This window comes from Carlito syrichta, unplaced genomic scaffold, assembly GCF_000164805.1.
Source record: "Carlito syrichta isolate Samal-C Ts95f unplaced genomic scaffold, Tarsius_syrichta-2.0.1 Scaffold287787, whole genome shotgun sequence".
Taxonomy (NCBI): domain Eukaryota; kingdom Metazoa; phylum Chordata; class Mammalia; order Primates; family Tarsiidae; genus Carlito; species Carlito syrichta.
Window position 1 is genome coordinate 81,158 of NW_007231883.1, and position 18,990 is coordinate 100,147.

An 18,990-nucleotide genomic window follows, 5' to 3' on the forward strand; every position below is an offset into this window, starting at 1 on the left:
TGGCCAACTATTATATTCCAATTTTTAAAACTGTATTTTTTAAAAAGTAGACTAGTGGGTAGACCATGGACCAAGGAAATAAGGCAAAAGCTCTCTGGTGTGTCCAGAAGATGCCATGCTTCCCAATAGAATAGTTTTGTGTCTTATGAAATGAATGCCACTCACTGAGAGGAAAGCTAGAAGGCCCTGATTACGTTCCATAATTTAACATGGGTAATTACTTACATGGACTACCATACTCTGCTACTATAACATTAACAGAAGAGTTAATATAAGGGATACAAGGAAAACAGAAAAAGGCAGCACTCTCAAAAATAAAATAAAATGAAGTAAGATAACTAACTTCACCAGCAGCTCCTTTGCCTAATACAAAAAAATTTCAAAAGAACTGGACAGACAGACTCCCTTGCTCCACTCGGCTCCCACAGGCCAAAAGCCAATTCACAGAGGACAAAGCAGGTCCCACTCCTGTTCGCTCTCTGTGAAGGTGAGGAAGCTTTCCCCGAAGCTTATCAATGTATTTCTCTTAACATCCCACTAGCCAAAACTGTACCACGTGACCATTCCTGTACCAATCACTGGTGGGGAAGCAGAATCACTATGGCCGGTTTAGATCAGTGACTCTCAACCCTCTCCACACATGAGAATCATGCAGGGACTTCTCGCAATTACTGATGACCTGAGCCCCTTCTCTGAGATTCTGATTTAACTAATCTGGCCTGGGCCCCTGGCACTGGCATGTATTTAAAACTTCCCTAGGTGCTTTTTAGTGCACAGTCGAGGGAGAAAATGCACTTGTCTACTAGGGAAGGTACACTCCCTAGGTATTGTCCTGAGTCTGAGAACTGCATCCACTTGAGAGGGCGGCTACCAGCCTGCATATTTACAGGGCATGGTTCTGCACAACCATCACTTCACCAGCAGTAGACTCCCAGCATAAACCACCCCGATTCTCCCTCGCAAGAATATGATCACCCAAAGGAATAAAGCAATATGATGTTTCCTTATGATGTACCTATTTCTACGTGGAAGATGAGCAATGCAGTTCAGTTACACCAGTTACTTACCTAGGGAGCACCTGAGCTGGGGCTGAAGCCTAATAAAAATCTCATCTCTGACTTCATTCAGACAGGCTTCTATTTCTGCAAAGACTTCTGAAGTAGGTTTTTCGCAATTTCCATCTAAAAAAAATTAGAACATTATCAATTCATCAACACCTTTCCACAGAAAACTGAGACATTAACAAGAATGAAAGTTATCATCAATACATTTCACAGAGACAAAAAGCAAAACAAAATTTCCTTAATTCTTCCTCCTCTGTAGTATACCATATATTCCCCGAATATGTGTTATCAACACAGAATCATGGGTGCTTTCACCTCAGTGAAAGCCGTTCTCACCCAAATCATCAAAGGCCTCATAAAACAGCTAACCTTTCGGATACTGGGCCCACCTCAAAAAAAGCTGAAGCTAGCCCCCATATGTGCAATGATTACTTATGCCAGAAATGGTATCTGATCAGCTATTCCTGCTTGCGTAACTTTTATTGAACTTAGCTAGGTCATAAGAACAGATACGTTTATAAGGGGTCTCAATAAAGTTATAATTATTTCCAAAACTAACATCTGGTGTATTTCCCTCCGATGTTTTTTTGAGGGGTAAGGTGGAGTCTCCAGTGGCATCATCACCATGTTTCCTCAATAGCATATCTGGTCTGCCCACTTTGACAGGCTAATTATTATTACACTGTGACTGAAACATAGCTTTTTTGTGTGTATGTGGCAGGATTTTGTTGTCCAGGCTGGTCCCCTGAGGAGCTGGGACTACAAGTGTGTGCCACCACGCCCAGCTGAAACATAGTTTTATTCATTACTCCTCTATTGCTAGACATTTGTTTCTTTTTTCACGAATATAAATACCATCACGATGACAAATATCTTTGGGCACATATCTACCCATGTTTTCGGTCACTTCTTTGGGGCAAAAGTCCTCAACATGAAATTACTATGACAAGAAACGATCCAAGATTAATAAGAAAATTATTCCAAATAAAAACCTCCATATGCATCTGACTCTACTTACTCTTAAGCTACAAATGGATCTTTTCACTCAAATCTCTCATAAATAATTCATGAGGCCCGATCATACTTTGCTTATCTGTTTCACTAATGAAAATATCTGGATTCTCCCATCATATAAGTCATCATTAATCAGAATTTGTATTTGATCATGACAAAAAAAACCCCTTACGATGCAAAGTAATGCAGCTCTAACAAATATAATTAAGAATTAGGTTATAGAAACTACAATTATTCCACAGAAAAAATAATATAAGATAAAAATGTAAAATTAAAATTAGTTCCCATATTGAATTATTGCTCATCTATAACAACCAACTGACAACTGTCACTAGGGCTCCTATAATTTAGACAAAATAAACAGAAGAAAAGTCAAGGGAAAAAGCACGTGAGAAACAGAATTTTAAAAACTGCAACTGACTGACACATTCAAAAAAATTCAGTCTCAAAAAAACTAAAACCGAAACAAACTATTTCTTGCCTAACAAAATCATAACTTTTAAAATGTTTATACCCAAAGGTGGTTAGAATGCACGGAGATATTTTCTTCTACACAGTGGAAGTAGAATTAGAATTGTGTACTGGTACAACCCTTCTGGAAAACCATGGAGTAAGACCCTTAATATTCAATGTACAGAGCCCATATAAAAGGTTGTATGACCTTTTAGTGCATTAATGAATAAGAAAATATCTACAATGTCAAGTGAAGAAAGCTTGGTATGATGTCACATCTGTCAAAAAATATATGCACAAGTAAGATCAGGAAAAAAAAATAAACCAAGAAACTTCAAAAGACGTCAATAAAGGCAAGGATTCTTGTCCTAGCAGACAGCAAAACTTTAAAAAAAACCCACTAAGTAAAATAGTGTTGGCATAGGGACAGACATCGTGACCAAGAGAACAAAGCTGAGAGTTAAGGAACAGCTGCACATATAACATATGGAATGGTGACACATGACAGAGGTGACATAGTAAATCAACTGAGGAAAAAAAATGAAGCCAGAAAAACTGGCTGCACAAATGGAAAAAAAGAATGGATCTTCACACAATACATAAATAGTAACTCCAGCTAAATTAAGAATTCTAATGTCAGAAGCAACTTTATAATTTTTATAATTTTTCAGTGAAAATATAAGTGAATGATTTTCTGAACTTAGACAGCTGTCTAGAAAACGTCACAAACATGTTACTAGCTCCAAAAGAAAAGCTAAAACTTCCCTGTAAATCAAGAAAGCTTTTAAAAAGTGAAAACAGAAGCTGAAAATTGGACAGAGGTTCAGCAACATTTACCTGACGTAAAAATAGCAACAAGGAAAAATGAAAACTCATACAAATCAGTAAGAACATGACAACCAACAGAACAAGAAGGGATGTGACACAAAAAGGCATTTCACAGAAGAGGGAACAGGTATGATCAATACACACGGAGTGCGACAGCCTCTTTAACATCTGGGAAAGGCAGATCAAAATCACAGCCCATGTTATACCACTCAAACAGTAAAAATCTCCAAGTGTGAAAATAACAAGGGGGACTACATGGACGGAAAGAACTCTTGTATGTAGTTCATCGGAGTATTGATTGGTGCAATCACTTTGGAAAACAACAGTCATTATGTTGTAAATCTGGACTTACAGTCTACAATTTGGCATTCCATTTTTGAAAAAATTATTATCGTATTATTATTTTTGAGTCAAGGTCTCACTCTGTCGCTCAGGTTAGAGTGCGGTGGCACAATCTCAGCTCACCACAGCCTTCCCTCCTGGGCTAAAGCAATCCTTCCGTCTCAGCCTCCTGAGTAATTGGGACTACACGTGTGTGCCACCATGCATGGCTGTTTGATTTTTGTAGAGATGAGGTCTCACTATGTTGCCTAGGCTGGTCTTGAACTCTGGGCTCAAGCAATCTTCCCGCCTCAGCCTCCACTCCTTTAGCTAATATAGAAGGGAAATTTTTGTTGTACTGTGCCTCAGGAGAACTGCCCAAGAATGGTCACAGCAGCAGTAATCATAGTTGCAAAAAGTAATCTAACTGTCCACGGATGGATGGATGAGTAAACATGTTGGTATATTTACAAAACAGAAATATTAAATATCAAAAAAAGTCAATGAAGCACAACTGCAAGCAGCATCAACAACCCTTCTATAAAGTTCAAAACAAACTAAATTAGGCAACACAGTAGTCTCTCCTTATCTGCAGTTTTGCTTCCTCAAGCTTTAGTTGCCTAAAGTCAGCCACAGTCTGTAAATATTAAATGGAAAATTCCAGAAATTTTAACTTTTGTGCCATCCGAAGGAGGGTGGTAAAACCTCCTGCTGTTCACCTAGGATGTGAACCCTCCTCTGTCCAGCGAATGCACGATGTCTACACTCCTTGCCCGTGAGTCACTTAGTAGCTGCCCTCCTGGTGATCAGATCTACTGCCGTGGTGCTGCAAGGCCTGTGCTCAAGTCGCCCTGATTTGACCTTACAATGGCCCCAAAGCTCAAGAATACTGATGATGGCCAACCATTAGAATATGCTGAAGAGAAGCCGTCAAGAGCTTCCTGGAAGTGGAAAGGTAGAAGTCCTCAACTCCTGCTGAGGTTGCTAAGATCTAAGAATAAATGAAATGGTGATGGAAAAAAAAAATCCATGCCACTTTTACATCTCAAATTAAAAAGTTGCCACCTATGAAAAAGGCAGTGACTCTGTGGGTGGAAGAGGTACAGAAACGTGTTCCAACCGATAGCAATGTGTTGAGCCAGATTTCATTTACTCTTAATTAAGCCTTTTAGTAAGTACATACATATAGGAAAACATAGTATATGCAAGAGTCAATACTATCTGTCCCCCGTTATCCGAGGGGGACACCTTCCAAGATCCTCAGTGGATGCCTAAAACCTTGGATAGTACTGAATCCTACATACGCTATGTTTTTTTCTATTCATACATACACATGGTCAGGTTTAATTTTTAAATTAGGCACGGTAAAAAACTAATGACTATTAATAAAACAGAACAATTAGGCTAGGCATGGTGGCCCACGCCTGAAATTCCAGCACTTTGGGAGCCTGATGTGGGAGGACTGCTTGAGCATAGGAGTTCAAGACCAGCCTGGGCAACAAAGCAAGACCCTGCCTCTACAAAAATCTAAAAATTAGCTAGGCTTGGTGGCACACACCTGTCCTCCCAGCTACACAGGAGGCTGAGGTGGAAGGACTGCCTTGAGCCCAGGCGATCGAGGCTGCAGTGAGCTGTGATCATGCCTCTGCTCTCCAGCCTGGGTAATAGAGTGAGATCCCCAACACAAAAAAAGAAAAAAAGATGGAACAATTTTAACAATATGTTGTAATAAAAGTCATGTGGATGTGGTGTCTCTCTCAAGTAATCAGCCACTTTCAGACCTTAAGATGATCTCAGGTTAAACGAAACCAAGGGAAAGTGTGCATAAGAGGGACCCAAGTATGCAGGGTTATTTAGACAAACATATGCAAGATGAACAAAGAGAGGGAATGCTAAAACCCTTCAGGGTCATGGTTCCTCTGGAGTCTGTGAGAGGGGACGGGATGAGGAACATGCAGGGAAATGGCAGTTCCGGAGAACATTTTAACTCATCACAGCCTGGATAATCTATTTCACAGAAAATCAAGCAAAAAATAAATCCCTTATTTTGATGAGAGATTTGCGGGGTTGTGGGATCATAGGTGATTTTTATTTACTTTTTCATTTCAGTTTAAAAACTTCGATTTTACTTGGATGGACCATATGGCGACCACTAATACCCTGACAGGCTAAGACGGACACAACCACAGCCTCTTTATCCTGTGCTGTTAACTTTTGAAGAAGACTGCCCCGAGATGATGTAAGTGGCGTCATCTTGAGTGGCTCCCTGCTCCACTACCGACGGTGTCTTTCCCATGTGCTATGAGACAAAACGCAGCATTACCGTCTCTAAGAATTAAGAGAAAGAAAATGTGCGTGCCCACCTCCAACTGCACTCTGCTGCTCAGCCGGCAGCAGCTGATTTGCTTGATGGTATTTTGTAAACAGCCGCCAGAACACAGACTCCTCCTTGGCGCCCTGCTCCATCACAGTGGTCCTCACCCCTTCCAAGTGCACCAAGGCCGACAGGATACAGTCCAGCCAACAGAGCGCGTGGGCGTTTCTCCACTGGACACACACAGTGTGGCGAAGGGAGGGCCGTGTGCTCTCCAATGGCGTTTCCAGCTCGGGTGTGCGCCCCTCCCTCTGAAGGCAAGGCCCCCCAGTTCCAGAGACATCCCCCGTGGCAGGAGCTTGTCCAGTAGCCATGACAACAAGGCGAGCTTCCACAATCTCACTCCGCCCCAAGGACTCCACTGTCCTAACTGGGTTCTCTTGACCACCACCATCAGGTGAGTCTGATGAGGTTTCATCATCAACTTCTCCGTCATGTTTGCTGTTCAAAATGTGTTCACCATCAATAACGGTGTGATTTCTAGACTTTTTGGAATATGCTAAGAGAAGGGAATCTTCAGAGCTGGCTTCCAAGGTCTTTCTTTTTTTAGGCTTATTTGCAGAGTGACACTCTTTCCAATCAAGAGAAATCAGGTTATTAAGTGATTTAGAGCCCAAAGGATAGATGCACTGGAAAGAAAAAAAATAAAATGATAAAAACGACACAAATTCAAATAAGCCCAAGTTTTACATTATAGTTTCTATGTCATGAAAACTATGTATAAAATTTTAGCATTAATTTGACACAAGTGGGTGTATTTATCCACCTAAATCTGGAGGAAGTAGAGACAACTATTTAATCCAAAAATTGGCCCTCTAAAGAATAATTTTTTACAGTCAATTTAAAGAGTCAAGGGTTTAATCTGAGTTACATGAGGTTAAGCTAACAAGAAAAACATACATATTTCTGCTGTAGTAAAAAAACTGAACACTAAAAATATGAAACTCTAAAAACATGGAAAGCATGTAATACTAAAATATAAATATTTTTAGCACTAAACATATGTTTAGTTCATAACACTAAAAATATGAATATGAAAAGCATTTTCATATTAAAACATAGCATGGGCCAGGCATGGTGGTTCACGCCTGTAATCCCAGCACTTTGGGAGGCCATGGGGGGAGGACTGCTTGAGCCCAGGAGCTTGAGACCAGCCTAAGCAACATAGTAAAACCTCATCTCTAAAAATATTTTTTTAAAAAATTAGCTGGGTGTGGTGGCACACATCTGGAGTCCCAGTTACTTGGGAGGCTGAGGTAGAAAGACTGAGACCAGGAGGTTGTGGCTACCGTGAGCTATGATCATGCCACTGCACTCCAGCCTTGCTACAGAGTGAGACCCTGATTCAAGAAAAAGTAATTGATTAATTTAAAAGGCACATGGAGAAATTTCTGTTTCCTAAACTTTGAAATTGAATATGAATCTGAGAGCACTGCTGTTTTGCATCCTTACTGGGTTTAGAGGCAAGCTGGCCATGTTTTAATGACCTCATCAAATCTTACTGTCCACTAACATAATTTAGCCAAATATCAAAAATGTAAACAAATCACTAGAAGTATCAGCGAGTCTTTCCCAAATTTGAATGCTACCAGAATATTATATAAGACAAATCTGAGAAAGCTATACACTAACTTCCTTCATTTAAAACATGCCTTCTTTTTTTAGCTGGTCATATTGGTACACACTTGAAATCCCAGCCACCTGGGAGGCTGAGGCAGAAGGACTCTTGGGCCCATGAATTCGAAGCTGCAGTGACCTATATCACACCACTGCACTCCAACCTGGGTGACAGAGCAGGACTGTCTCTAAAATATATACATATACATAGGTATGCATATAAGCATATGCTTCTTCTACCCAAGTATGGTAGACTGCCTCCAGTGACCTACAGCATGTGGCAATCTTGTCCACTATAGCCAGTCCCCACACCACATGTGTGGTCACACTGGCCATATGACCAGCTCTGGCAGGACATTAGCACGTATGACGCTAATGGGCCCACTGGCTAAATGGGCATCTTGGGGCCCTTCTTCCAGAACACTCCTGTTCAGTCCCAGCTACCATACTGTGAAGAGCCCAAGCAGTCTCATCAAGAGACCCTCAGGAAAAGAACTAAGACCCCTGCTGATGCTGGACTCCCAGCAAGCAGCAGGCACCAACAGCCAGTCATGTGGACACTTCAGTGCCCCAGCCCAGTGCAGAATGGCCTTGCCAACCCACATAATCATGAGATAACTAGTGAAGCCATGGCAATGTATAAGCCACTAAGTTTCGAGGCGATTCGTTTCACAGCCACAGATAACTAAAATGCACTAACTCCCCCCCGCCCACAGCGTCTTCTACACAACTGAACAACGCACTCATAATACTGCACTTATTATAAAATTCTTTTGCACAAATGGACAAGTTCCCGTTTCTTCTGTTACAATTCGATGCACAGTAAGTCACCATCAACTAACAACCCAACCATCAACTTTACACCGTGCGATTACTTCCTAAATCCTAATGTCAGAAAACTGGAGACATTTTATAATCAATAGCAGCAATGGTGTACTCAAAGCATCATAAAGAGGTACCTACCAAAAAAACCAAACTGAAAGGATCTCAATGAGATAAGTGCACACCCACACTCACTGCAGCGTTACTTACAATGCCCCAAAAGAGGAAGCAACTCAAAGTCTGCAGACAGGTGAATGGATTAAAAACAAAATACAGGGCCGGGCATACTGGCACATGCCTATGATCCCAACACTTTGGGAGGCCAAGGCAGGAGGACTATCTAAGGCCAGGAGCTTGAAGCCAGCCTCAGCAACAGGAAGATCCCATCTCTGAAAACAATTTTAAAAATTGGCTAGGCGTGGCTTGCAACTGTAGTCCTAGCTACTAAGGAGGCTGAGGCAGGAGGATTGCTTTAGCCTAAGAGTTGGGGGTTACAGTGAGCTATGATGACACCACTGCACTCCAGCCTGGGCAAGAACATAAGATCCTATCTTAAAAAAAAAAAAAAGAAAGGAAATACAGTGTATACATACAATGAAATATTATTCATCCTTAAAAACGAAGGGATTCCTGCCACATGCGGTAACAAGGATGAACCTTGAGGACACCACACTAAGTCAGCCAGCCACAGAAAAGATCAATACTGTATGACTCCATTTACAGGAGGAACTTAAGAGCAGTCTGCTCTGTAGAAACAGAAAGTAGAATGGTGGATGCCAGGAGCTGGGGAAGGGAAAATAGAAAGTTGTTGTTTAATGGGTAGAGTTTCAGTTTTGTAAGATGAAAAAAAGTTCCAGAGCTCTGTTGCACAACAATGGGAATACAGTGAATGCTCCTAAATTCCACAGTTAAAAATGGCTAACATGATCAATTGTATATGTTTTATCACAATTTACAAATTAAAAAATTTTTTTAGAAAGAAAGAAAAAAAAAATCAACAAAGAAACAAACCAAAAAACCAAAAAACCCCAAACCCAGCAACAAAAACCCTTCAACAATCTCAAGCAGTCCAGATCCCGGTGTGAACATCCTGCCTGTACCCGGATGTAACTAACACCAACAATAAGCCATAAGGGGCCTGTGGATGAAAAACTTGGTGCCCTGGACAGCTTCCACCCACTTTGTAAAGGTCCTTGCTGACTTTCCTTCATGTCATCTGTGCTCCCACCATAGGGCCCACCTAAAGGATCATTTGACCCTGCCCTAATTACTCCCTTTTATGAATTAATGCTTCCAGATTTTCAATTTATCTCATTATATTTGTTTTTATTCACAGTGAGCATGTATCATTTTTATAACCAAAATAAAGCTTTTAACTCGTCTTCAAAAAAAGTAACAAAAATACACACAAAGCATTAATTTTCTAGCCAAGCACTACCATCTAATATCATTTAAAAGCAAATGCTGGAAAAAACCCAATGCCGTCTCTTTCACTGATTTTTGAAACATCTTAAATAAATAAATTCCTGATTTTATTTCTGTAAAATACAAATATGGAAAACATACCATGTCATCTTCAATCTGGGTAACTAATTATCTGCAAGGTCTGGCCAAAGACAAGTTATTAAAATAAATTATACTCATTTTACAAATGAAGAAAGAAAATAAGTGTTTGCTTTAGTGACTTAACACTAATGACTTAAAAAACCTTCATTATAAATTTTGTGGTTGTTTATTCTTTTTTAAAGGAACTGCAGCTGGGCATAGTGGCTCACGTCTATAATCCCAGGACTTTGGGAGGCTGAGGTGAGAGGACTGCCTGAGCCCAGGGGTTCAAAACCAACCTGGGCAACATGGTGAGACCTCATCTCTACAATAAAACAAGAAATCAGCCAGAAAAAATGAAAGAAAAGAACAAGTTAAGAAAAAAAATTAGCCAGGCACGGTGGCACACACCTGAGGTTCCAGCTACTTGCAAGGCTGAGGCCAAAGGATCACCTGATTCCAGCAGGTTGGGGCTGCAGTAGCCATGATGGTGCCACGACACTCCAGCCTGGGTGACAATGAGACTCTGAATCAAAAACAAAAAACAAAAAACCACTGAATAATGAAATACTCCAAATGAACCCTGAATAATGGACTATTCCAAAAAGAAGGACAAGTTAAAACTTTCAATCTTTGAAAACACTTGAGAGTTTCAATTGGGAATCAATTTTGAACCACAGACCTGAAGATTAGTGTTTTTGACAAATCAAGCAGCATTTTAACATAAAATCTGCAATCTGATTCAAAGGGGTTTTCCAAGTTATTCTGTGTAATTTAGATCGCAGCAGACTCCAAACTGCGTGTCCTCACCTTCCCTGACTCCCAGCAGCATCTGACAGCAACGCCATCCTCTTCCCCTCCTTTCCCGCTTCCGGACAGTGCACACTCCTGCCTGCTTTCCCTCCTGCCTCATGTCCTGGCCTCAGACTCCTCCGTGGTCCCAGCCCATCTCCTCAGCCTCTTAATGCCAGCGTGTCTGGACTCACTCAACCCCTGGACCTCTTCCTCCACTTACGGTGCAGTCACCTACATGCTCACGACTACCAAATCTGAATCGTCAATCTCTCAACTCTATCCCATGCCAGATGCAGATGAACTCAAAAATCCCTGGAACTTATTAAAAACTGTGTATTTATTCTTTCCTTTTTTTGTGTCAGAGTCTGACATTCAGGCTGGAGTGCAGTGGCACACTCACAGTCACTGCAGCCTCCATCTTCTGGGCTCAGCCGGTCCTTCCACCTCAGCCTTCCAAGTAGCTGGAACCACAGGCATTTGCCACCACCCCAGCTAATCTTTTTGATTTATTGTGGAGACGAGGTCTTGCCAAGTTGCCCAGGCTGGTCTCGAACCCCTGGGCTCAAGAAAATCTTCTCGTCCCTGCCTCCCAAAGTGCTGGGATTATAGGCATGAGCCACCACGCCTGGCTGTGTATTTATTCTTGTATGCTTAAACCTCCAAAGTACTCTCTGCTTGATGCAATACACCTATCGGGACTCATTTTCCACAAGTTTTTGAGCTTGTCTGTTTGATGCCATTTGGTGCTTCTGCCGCTTTTTGTTTTACCTCTTCCACATGGGCAAAATGATTCCCTTGGAGGACTTTTTGGATCCAGGGGGGAAAAAAATGTCACTGAGGGTAAGATTGAGTGAATAGGGACGGTGGGCATGGGGGTCAAGTCAGTTTTGGTCAAAAACAGATGAACACTCAGTGCAGTGTGGGCAGGTGCACTTGGAAATCATCCACCATGAAATGTGCAAACACGTTGAAATTGACCAAAAAAAATTCACCGAAGCCAAACGCAGCCTCTCACAACAATGCTTGCTGGTGCTGACAGGTTCCTAGAACACGTACCTAGTGAGGGAAGCCTGGGCTACAAAGGGCTTGCCCTCCAGAAGACAATCCTGGGTTTGAGTCCCCCCTCCTAGATGCTACTGTTTACTCCACACACCCACTGATGTTAGACAGACATCTCGAGCTCACATGGTCCTGACCTCCTAATCTTGCTCCTTAAAGGGATTGCAGTTCGGTAACTGGTAACTCCACTCCTCCAACTGCTCAGATGGAACATCTTAGAATCATCCTTGATTCCTCTTTCCAACCCTGTCTCCTCATCTTTCAGCAAATCCTGTGGCATTTCACCTTCAAAGTATAAACAGAATCCAACCACGACTCGTCACCTCTGCCCCTGGAATACTAGTCCTCCAACTAGTCCAAAGGGGAAATACAGACGTTTTTCTTCTCTCCTCGGCAACCTGAGTAACAGAGAGAAGCTCTCTGGAAGAAAATGACACCTACATGGGAAGAACGCATTACAAGGGAAATACATGTGCCGCAGTAAACTATGCATGTATTCAGGGAGGTAAAGAAAGACAAACATTGTATAACTGTTCTGAGATTATTAATAATTATCCTTGGCTACAAGGGTCAGTGACAAGGGTGATGCCAGTGTTCGAGGCTGGCTAGGCTTGCTGGGCAGGTGACCTGACCTAAGTATTTTCCGTCTAAGAATGTAACGGCCTTCATGTAAGGCTGCAGTTTTGCAGTGTTTTGTGATAGTTTTTGTTATCAGGCCTAAGAATCCTCTCTTCCTAGCTTCCTTGGCTCTATTTATCAGGTTTTATATGTGTGTGTGTGTGTGTGTATGTGTATGTTTTGACATAAGTGACTCCCACTTTGATTGTGACAACTTTCACATAGTCTACCCTCAGAGTCGCCTTCTGTGACCAGGTGTGGGGGAAGTTTCCTGACACCAAGCCACTCTCCAGTGGGTACCAACCAAGTATCCTATACTTCAGTTCAATTTTGACACTATCTACCTGGAGACAGACACAGGCTGAGGGCTCACGAGACTGCCTCCACTTCAGATGCCAAACCCAAGTCCAAGCCACCTATTTAACTGGCTACAAACTGGGGTTCTCACTCTCCCTCCGTGGGTACCATTTGCAAGGATAAGCCACAGAACTCAAACACTCATGTTTACTGGTTTATCCTAGAGGATATTATGAAGGATACAGATGAAGAGAAGGACAGGGTAAGGTATGGGGGGAGAGAAGGGGGTGGGACCTCCCACACCCTGGAAGCTCATCAAATCCAAATCTTGGCGTTTTGATAAAGCTTGCTCTCCAACCCGCAATTCCTTCCCTGGAGGGGAAGGGGAAGGGCTCAAGGTTGTAACCCTGGACTTCTCTAACCACTAGGTCTTTCTGGGGACTGACCTCAGTTAAAGCCATCTAGGGCTCCACCTTATGTCACCTCATTAGTATAAACCCTCCTGTTAGCAAAGGGACTCATTATGAACAAAAGACTCTCACCACTCAGGAAATGCCAAGAGTTTTAGCTCTATGGCAGGAACTCAGGCTGAGGACCAGATATATTTCTTATTACATCACACCTCGTTTCCCTGTGTCAGGTCTTGCCCATGACATACATTTTCTACAAGCCAGCACAGTACCCCTTTTCGCACTTAAGTCAGACGATGCCATTCCTCCGCCAGCGCCAGCCACAGCTCCTCATGTCACCCAGCATAAAGGTCAGAGACCCTGCGATGCCCGTAAGAGCCTGCGTGGTCCAGCTCCTTTATTCTTTTGACCTGCCTTCTCTCCATCACTCTGCCCGAAGCTGCACCAACATGACAGACCGCCTTCATTCCCTCAGGGCTTTCCTGGAGCTTGCTTCTACCCCTGCCTGAAAGGCTCACTCCTCCTCAGCTCAGTTAGGCCTTAGTTCAAATTTCACTTTCTCAAGGAAGCTTTCGCCTCAGGGCTCTGTTTAAAACTGCAAACGCCTCCTCCCCCACATTCCAGTCCCCACTACTTAACTTCTCCACAGCACTTTTCATCAGTACCACAAAAACACACACTTTATTCGGTTATTGTCTTTCCCACTCTAGAAGGCAACTTCCTTAAAATCAGGACATTTTGATTCATTATGGTACCCTAGCACTGTGAGTGGAAGAGTGCCAACATAGCAGCACTCAGAAAAAAGTACTGGATAAAGCCATGAAGAAAAATGTTTATATTTGCAGACATGCCAGGGATAGTTTTTCTTCAAATGATACCCAGTAAAAGCATCTATCATTTACCATGTGGTTTAGTCTGTATTTTCCAAACTTCAATGATCATCAGACTCATCCTCAAAGGCTACAAAACTACTAAATTCGGGGCCAATTCTGTGCCTCTGAGGGTGAGGCCCAGAAAGTTTTTAAAAGCACTCCCAGTGCTGTTGATGACAGGTTAGCTGGATTAAACAGATCTGAAGTTAGAAGATGGCATTCCAAACATTCTCTGAAGCTATTTTCTTACTCATAAAACAGGAACACCTATCTTGCAAAGTGTTGAAAATTAAATATGTATAAGACAGGCTTGTGAACTGTTAAGTGCAATAAAATGCAGAACATTACAGAATTTCATGAACTCCCATACAGAAGTTGTACTGGTGAGTACAAATTACCATATTAATTCTAAAAGGTATTTAGACTTTAATTTTTGTTTTGTTTTGTTTTGCTTTGTTTTTAGAGACAGGGTCTCGCTCTGTTACCCAGGTTGGAGTGTAGGGGTACAATCATACCTCTATAACCTTTAATTCCTAGGCTCAAGCAATCCTCCTGCCTCAGTTTCTAGAGTAATTAGAATTATAGGTGTGAGCCACCACACCCAGTAACTTTTAAAATTAATTTTGTAGAGATGGGGTCTCACTATGTTGCCCAGGCTGGTCTCAAACTCCTATCCTCAAGCAATTTTCCCATCTTGACTTCCAAAGTGCTGGAATTAGAGGCAAGAGCCACCATGCGTGGCCTATGTAGAGCTTTTCAAAGCTTTAAGTACATACTGTTTAGGTGACAGCATACATATTGGTTTGGGTCTAACCAATCTCCAAAACACTCTCCCATACATTAGAGATTAGTAACTTTTCCAGTGATACAAAGAAAGTTAAACCAAAGAGATGAAAGAGAAACTACTATATGTTAACAGTTAGCAAGGACCCCCCTCCCACCAAGTTATTAAAACAAAAATCAATCTTGAAATGTACTTTCTCTTCTCATAAGTCAAATGGCAATAAAAATAAACATCTTTATGCAAAAACTCAGAAAACCAAATGGAAAATAACATATATTTATATAAAATTGTATACCAGACAGATTTAAAAACTCATTGCTTGTATATTACAAATCTAGCCTAGAAAATACAAAATGAGTAAAAATTCAAACAGTGACAAAAAGAGCAAAAGGCCAAAGCCGGTACACAACACAAGCTTAGTACTTTACCTTCAAATCCTCACACAAAAAGACAGATTCTTGAAAACTAATTCGGTAAGTCTTTAAGGCATTCAACTTTCCCTTCTCTCTACAAGCAGGGCAATAGCCATCTGATGCAACTTTAGCTGAGTCATAATTCTAAAAGAGAAATAAAGCAAATTAGAATACAGACATTCCTAGAATATATCAAATTATAACAAGTTAAATGGAAAGGTAACCAGAAAAAATTATAATTTTCAACTAGAAGCATCCTGACAAAATATTTTAGACATGGCAAACAAAAGAAATGTACACAAGCCTTTAAATACAGCTATTATTTCAAAAATAATGTTATAGTTTTAAATATTAAATTTATGTGTTACAAATAGCATCAATTTTACTTGCAAGAAAAAATTAACATCGACTGCCAGGAAGAATGCATATTCTATATTTTCAAAGAGTAGTAAACCATAAGGTCTATGTTTTATTTTTATTTTCACGTATCAATAAAACAGAGAAATAAACACATTAAAACAATCTTTCGCCATTGCCATAAGATTTCCGTGGAAGATACAGTTTTTTAGAAGTTAATTGGTAACATTAAAATCGAATTTAAGTCTCAAAAATACGAGAAAAGTAAAACAACTTTGCACTGAGGCAAAACATAAGTTCACTAACTTTTCCCAAATACCCCACCATGTGGAGTGAAGATATCCCTATATCAGTCCCTGGTCCAATCACTGGCAAACCATTTCCAATCTTCGGGGAATCCATCATTCCGAGTCATTGGCTAATTTATGTCACTTGAAACATGTCAATATCACTAAGGATTTTTTCAATGAACCCTGGAAAAAAAAAGTCAATAGACAATTAAATAAAAATCCTATTTACTCTAAAAAAGAGCTATGCTATTTTATAAGATGTTTACATTAAGTATAGTCTGAGGGCTACATGTCCTAGAATAAACATATTCTAAAATTATGATATTGAAGTGAAAACAATACCTATTTTATAAATATAGCAAATTTATGGGCGTCTAGACGGCAGAGATGGACAATAGGACCAGTTTTTGCAGCAGACTCATTTGTGAACAAAAGTAAACAAAACTTGGGGTAGCCACTATTTAAAGCAAACTATATGGACCAGAGTTTGGAAACGTAAGGTTTTATAGCCTATACATAATTTAAAACAAATGCACTGGCATATAATGAGAAAGAATCAAAAAAAAATCCCAGAACCATCGTGCCATTATTTGACAAGGACAAAGGAGTCAGTGAACTGCAAAGCCCACACATCCCTATAATTTTCAACTGCCAAGAATATTTCACCAGGCGGGGAAAATGCTAGTTTTTAAAAGCTGCCAATAAATTACTATTTTCTGTTATTTATAAGCGATCTGTAGCAGAACAAAAGCATAAACACTGTCATAGTACATATTCCATGTGACAAGCTCGTTTTGAGGATAGTCCCACAGACAGCCACACTCGGTAGAGTCAAAGTCACTAATATGAGAGACCAGAGCTCAGTGTAAGGAAAAAATAAGTGCTAAGAGCAATTTAAATATGGATTTACAAGGCAGGGAAACCAGATACAGGAGATAATTAGACCAAGGTGAATTTCACTTAGCAGAAATGTTGTGAGTAATTCCAAGCATAAGTCTTTCCCAAGTCTAAGAATTCATGTCTACAACACCATCTCCTGGGAATTAATGGCTTACGGATTCGCTTTACAAACTAGTTATGCTGTTCTGTTCCAGCTACAAAAACTTCGCAAACCTTTCAAGTCAAGAAAGCGTTTCAAAAATAAAGACGCTTTTCAAAAAAAAAAAAAAATCAGTGAATCTCAATTTCCTATTCCTGAGTAAATAACCATAAGACAGGGTTGCTCAACTGTACAGCACTACAGACATTCTGGACCAAATAATTCTTTGTAAAGGTTATCCTATGCAATATAGAACATTTAGCAGCACCACTGACCTCTCTAGCCACCAGATGTGACAGCCAAGAATGTCTCCAGATATCACCAAATGTCCCCGGGAGGCAAAATCACCCCACTGAAAACGGCTGGTGTTAACTTTTTCATCTTAGGCTCCTCACAGACAAGTTACTACCTTTAGCTACTTCTAATTATAATCCATTTACAAAAGGAGACTCCTTTCCCACGTAGGAAAGAGTCTAACTTCCAGAGTGCCAGAGCAGGACAAGGCATGGACTTCGCATCTGCAGCTCTGGGCCCAGGAATTTACTTGTACAACTAGTTTCTTCTAAGAATAAAATGAGACAATGCATGTAAAAAGCTTAAGTCTTGATAGATACTAAACTAAAGCCACTATCTGATGCCAATTTCATACTTCGCTCCACGTAGAATCTGTAGCACACCTTCTATCGTTATGAAATGTTTGGTGGTGGGATCAGGAGAGCAGACCTGAAGGCTCACAAGAGAAACTGGCAGCTACCTGGAATAAATTTTTTCTGATGAAATCTCCACCTGCCCAAGGGAATCTAGAAAACTTTTCTACTTTTCTCATTCGCTCTCTCAATTACAAAAGCAAAACAAAAGGAGCCTTCCTATCTGCTCTCTTGATCCCACCACCAAACATTTCCATGGGAAAAGCAGGGAGGGTGGTGGCTGAAATCCCAAACGCACAGAATCCCCCTCAAAGACGATTCATTTTAAAAAATAGCAGAGGTCCCTGAGTCCATATGCAGCTCATAAAAAAATACCACGGGTGGGCTTCTCCAGGTCTTCTTTCAAACAGAATTTGCCTCTGTCCTATATACAAAATCCTGGGTTGGGTCTTAAAACTTAATTTGTCCCCTAATCACTGCACTTCCTCCCTCCAAAAACTACCTGCTCCTTCTCCCTGTATCGCACCTACATTTTGGCATCTCTCTCCTTCCAAACACAAAGCCTAGAAAGCTCGAATCGCTCTCCACTGTTCCATTTCTCCCTCCTTCACCCAATAAGCCCCCAGTTCTCTGGAAAGGACTCCAATCCCCACCTCTCTTTCCTACCCATCCCACTGCACAGCACTGTCAAAGCGATGCTCCTATCAGGTGAGCCTGCGTCTGTCACTGCCCCGTTTAACATCCAGCCTGATGAGAGAAAAGTCCGTCCCAAGAGTCGGTCCGAAAGGCAGCCCTGCGGCCTGGAGCCCACTGCACTGAGACCAGCCCGGCTTTCCAGGCCTCTCCTCCTGCACTTCACCCCTGGCTGTTCCTCTTACATCCCTCTCGACGCCTCTGTGAGCCACGGATGACCCCGCCGCCCTCGGGGGAACGATCAGCCCAGTGACAGCACCACGGATGCTTCAGGCCGGCCCTGGGGATGGCGAAAGGTAGACGATCAAGCCCAAGTCACAGCCCCGCGTGCAGAACGGGGACGCCCAGGGCAGCGCGGGCTGGACGCAGGGCCTAGTGGTAGCCAGCCCTGCAGACCCAGGCCACGACGGCCGGGAGGCCCGGGGTCGGGGTCGCGGTCGGGGTCGGCTGTCGACGCCCGGTCCTGCCTGGGCATCACACCCCGCCGTCCCGAATCGCAGACGGGCAGGACACAGCCAGGTGAGTTTCGAGCCCCATCCTGGGCAGCCCGAGGGGAGGGGGCGCGAGGTCCGCTGACCCTTGACCCCATCGCCACGGCCCTCGGCCGACGAACACAAACTCTGGTTTCTCTTCAGCGTTTACCTCTCTGCGTCCGAAAGCGTGTGTGGACCCCCAACT

At 41.9% G+C, this 18,990-nt stretch overlaps 1 protein-coding gene across 1 annotated transcript in view; it reads right to left on the reverse strand.

Annotated features, from left to right (window-relative positions):
* USPL1 (ubiquitin specific peptidase like 1) overlaps positions 1–18,990 on the reverse strand; it is a 40,499-nt gene that overhangs the window by 21,161 nt on the left and 348 nt on the right. Inside the window, exons 2-4 of the mRNA XM_021709965.1 lie at positions 15,302–15,430; positions 6,044–6,683; positions 1,068–1,181 (exon numbers count right to left, since the gene is read on the reverse strand). Coding sequence (XP_021565640.1) covers positions 1,068–1,181; positions 6,044–6,368 — 439 coding nt within the window. The 5' untranslated portion in view covers positions 6,369–6,683; positions 15,302–15,430. The remainder of the gene's footprint in view (positions 1–1,067; positions 1,182–6,043; positions 6,684–15,301; positions 15,431–18,990) is intronic.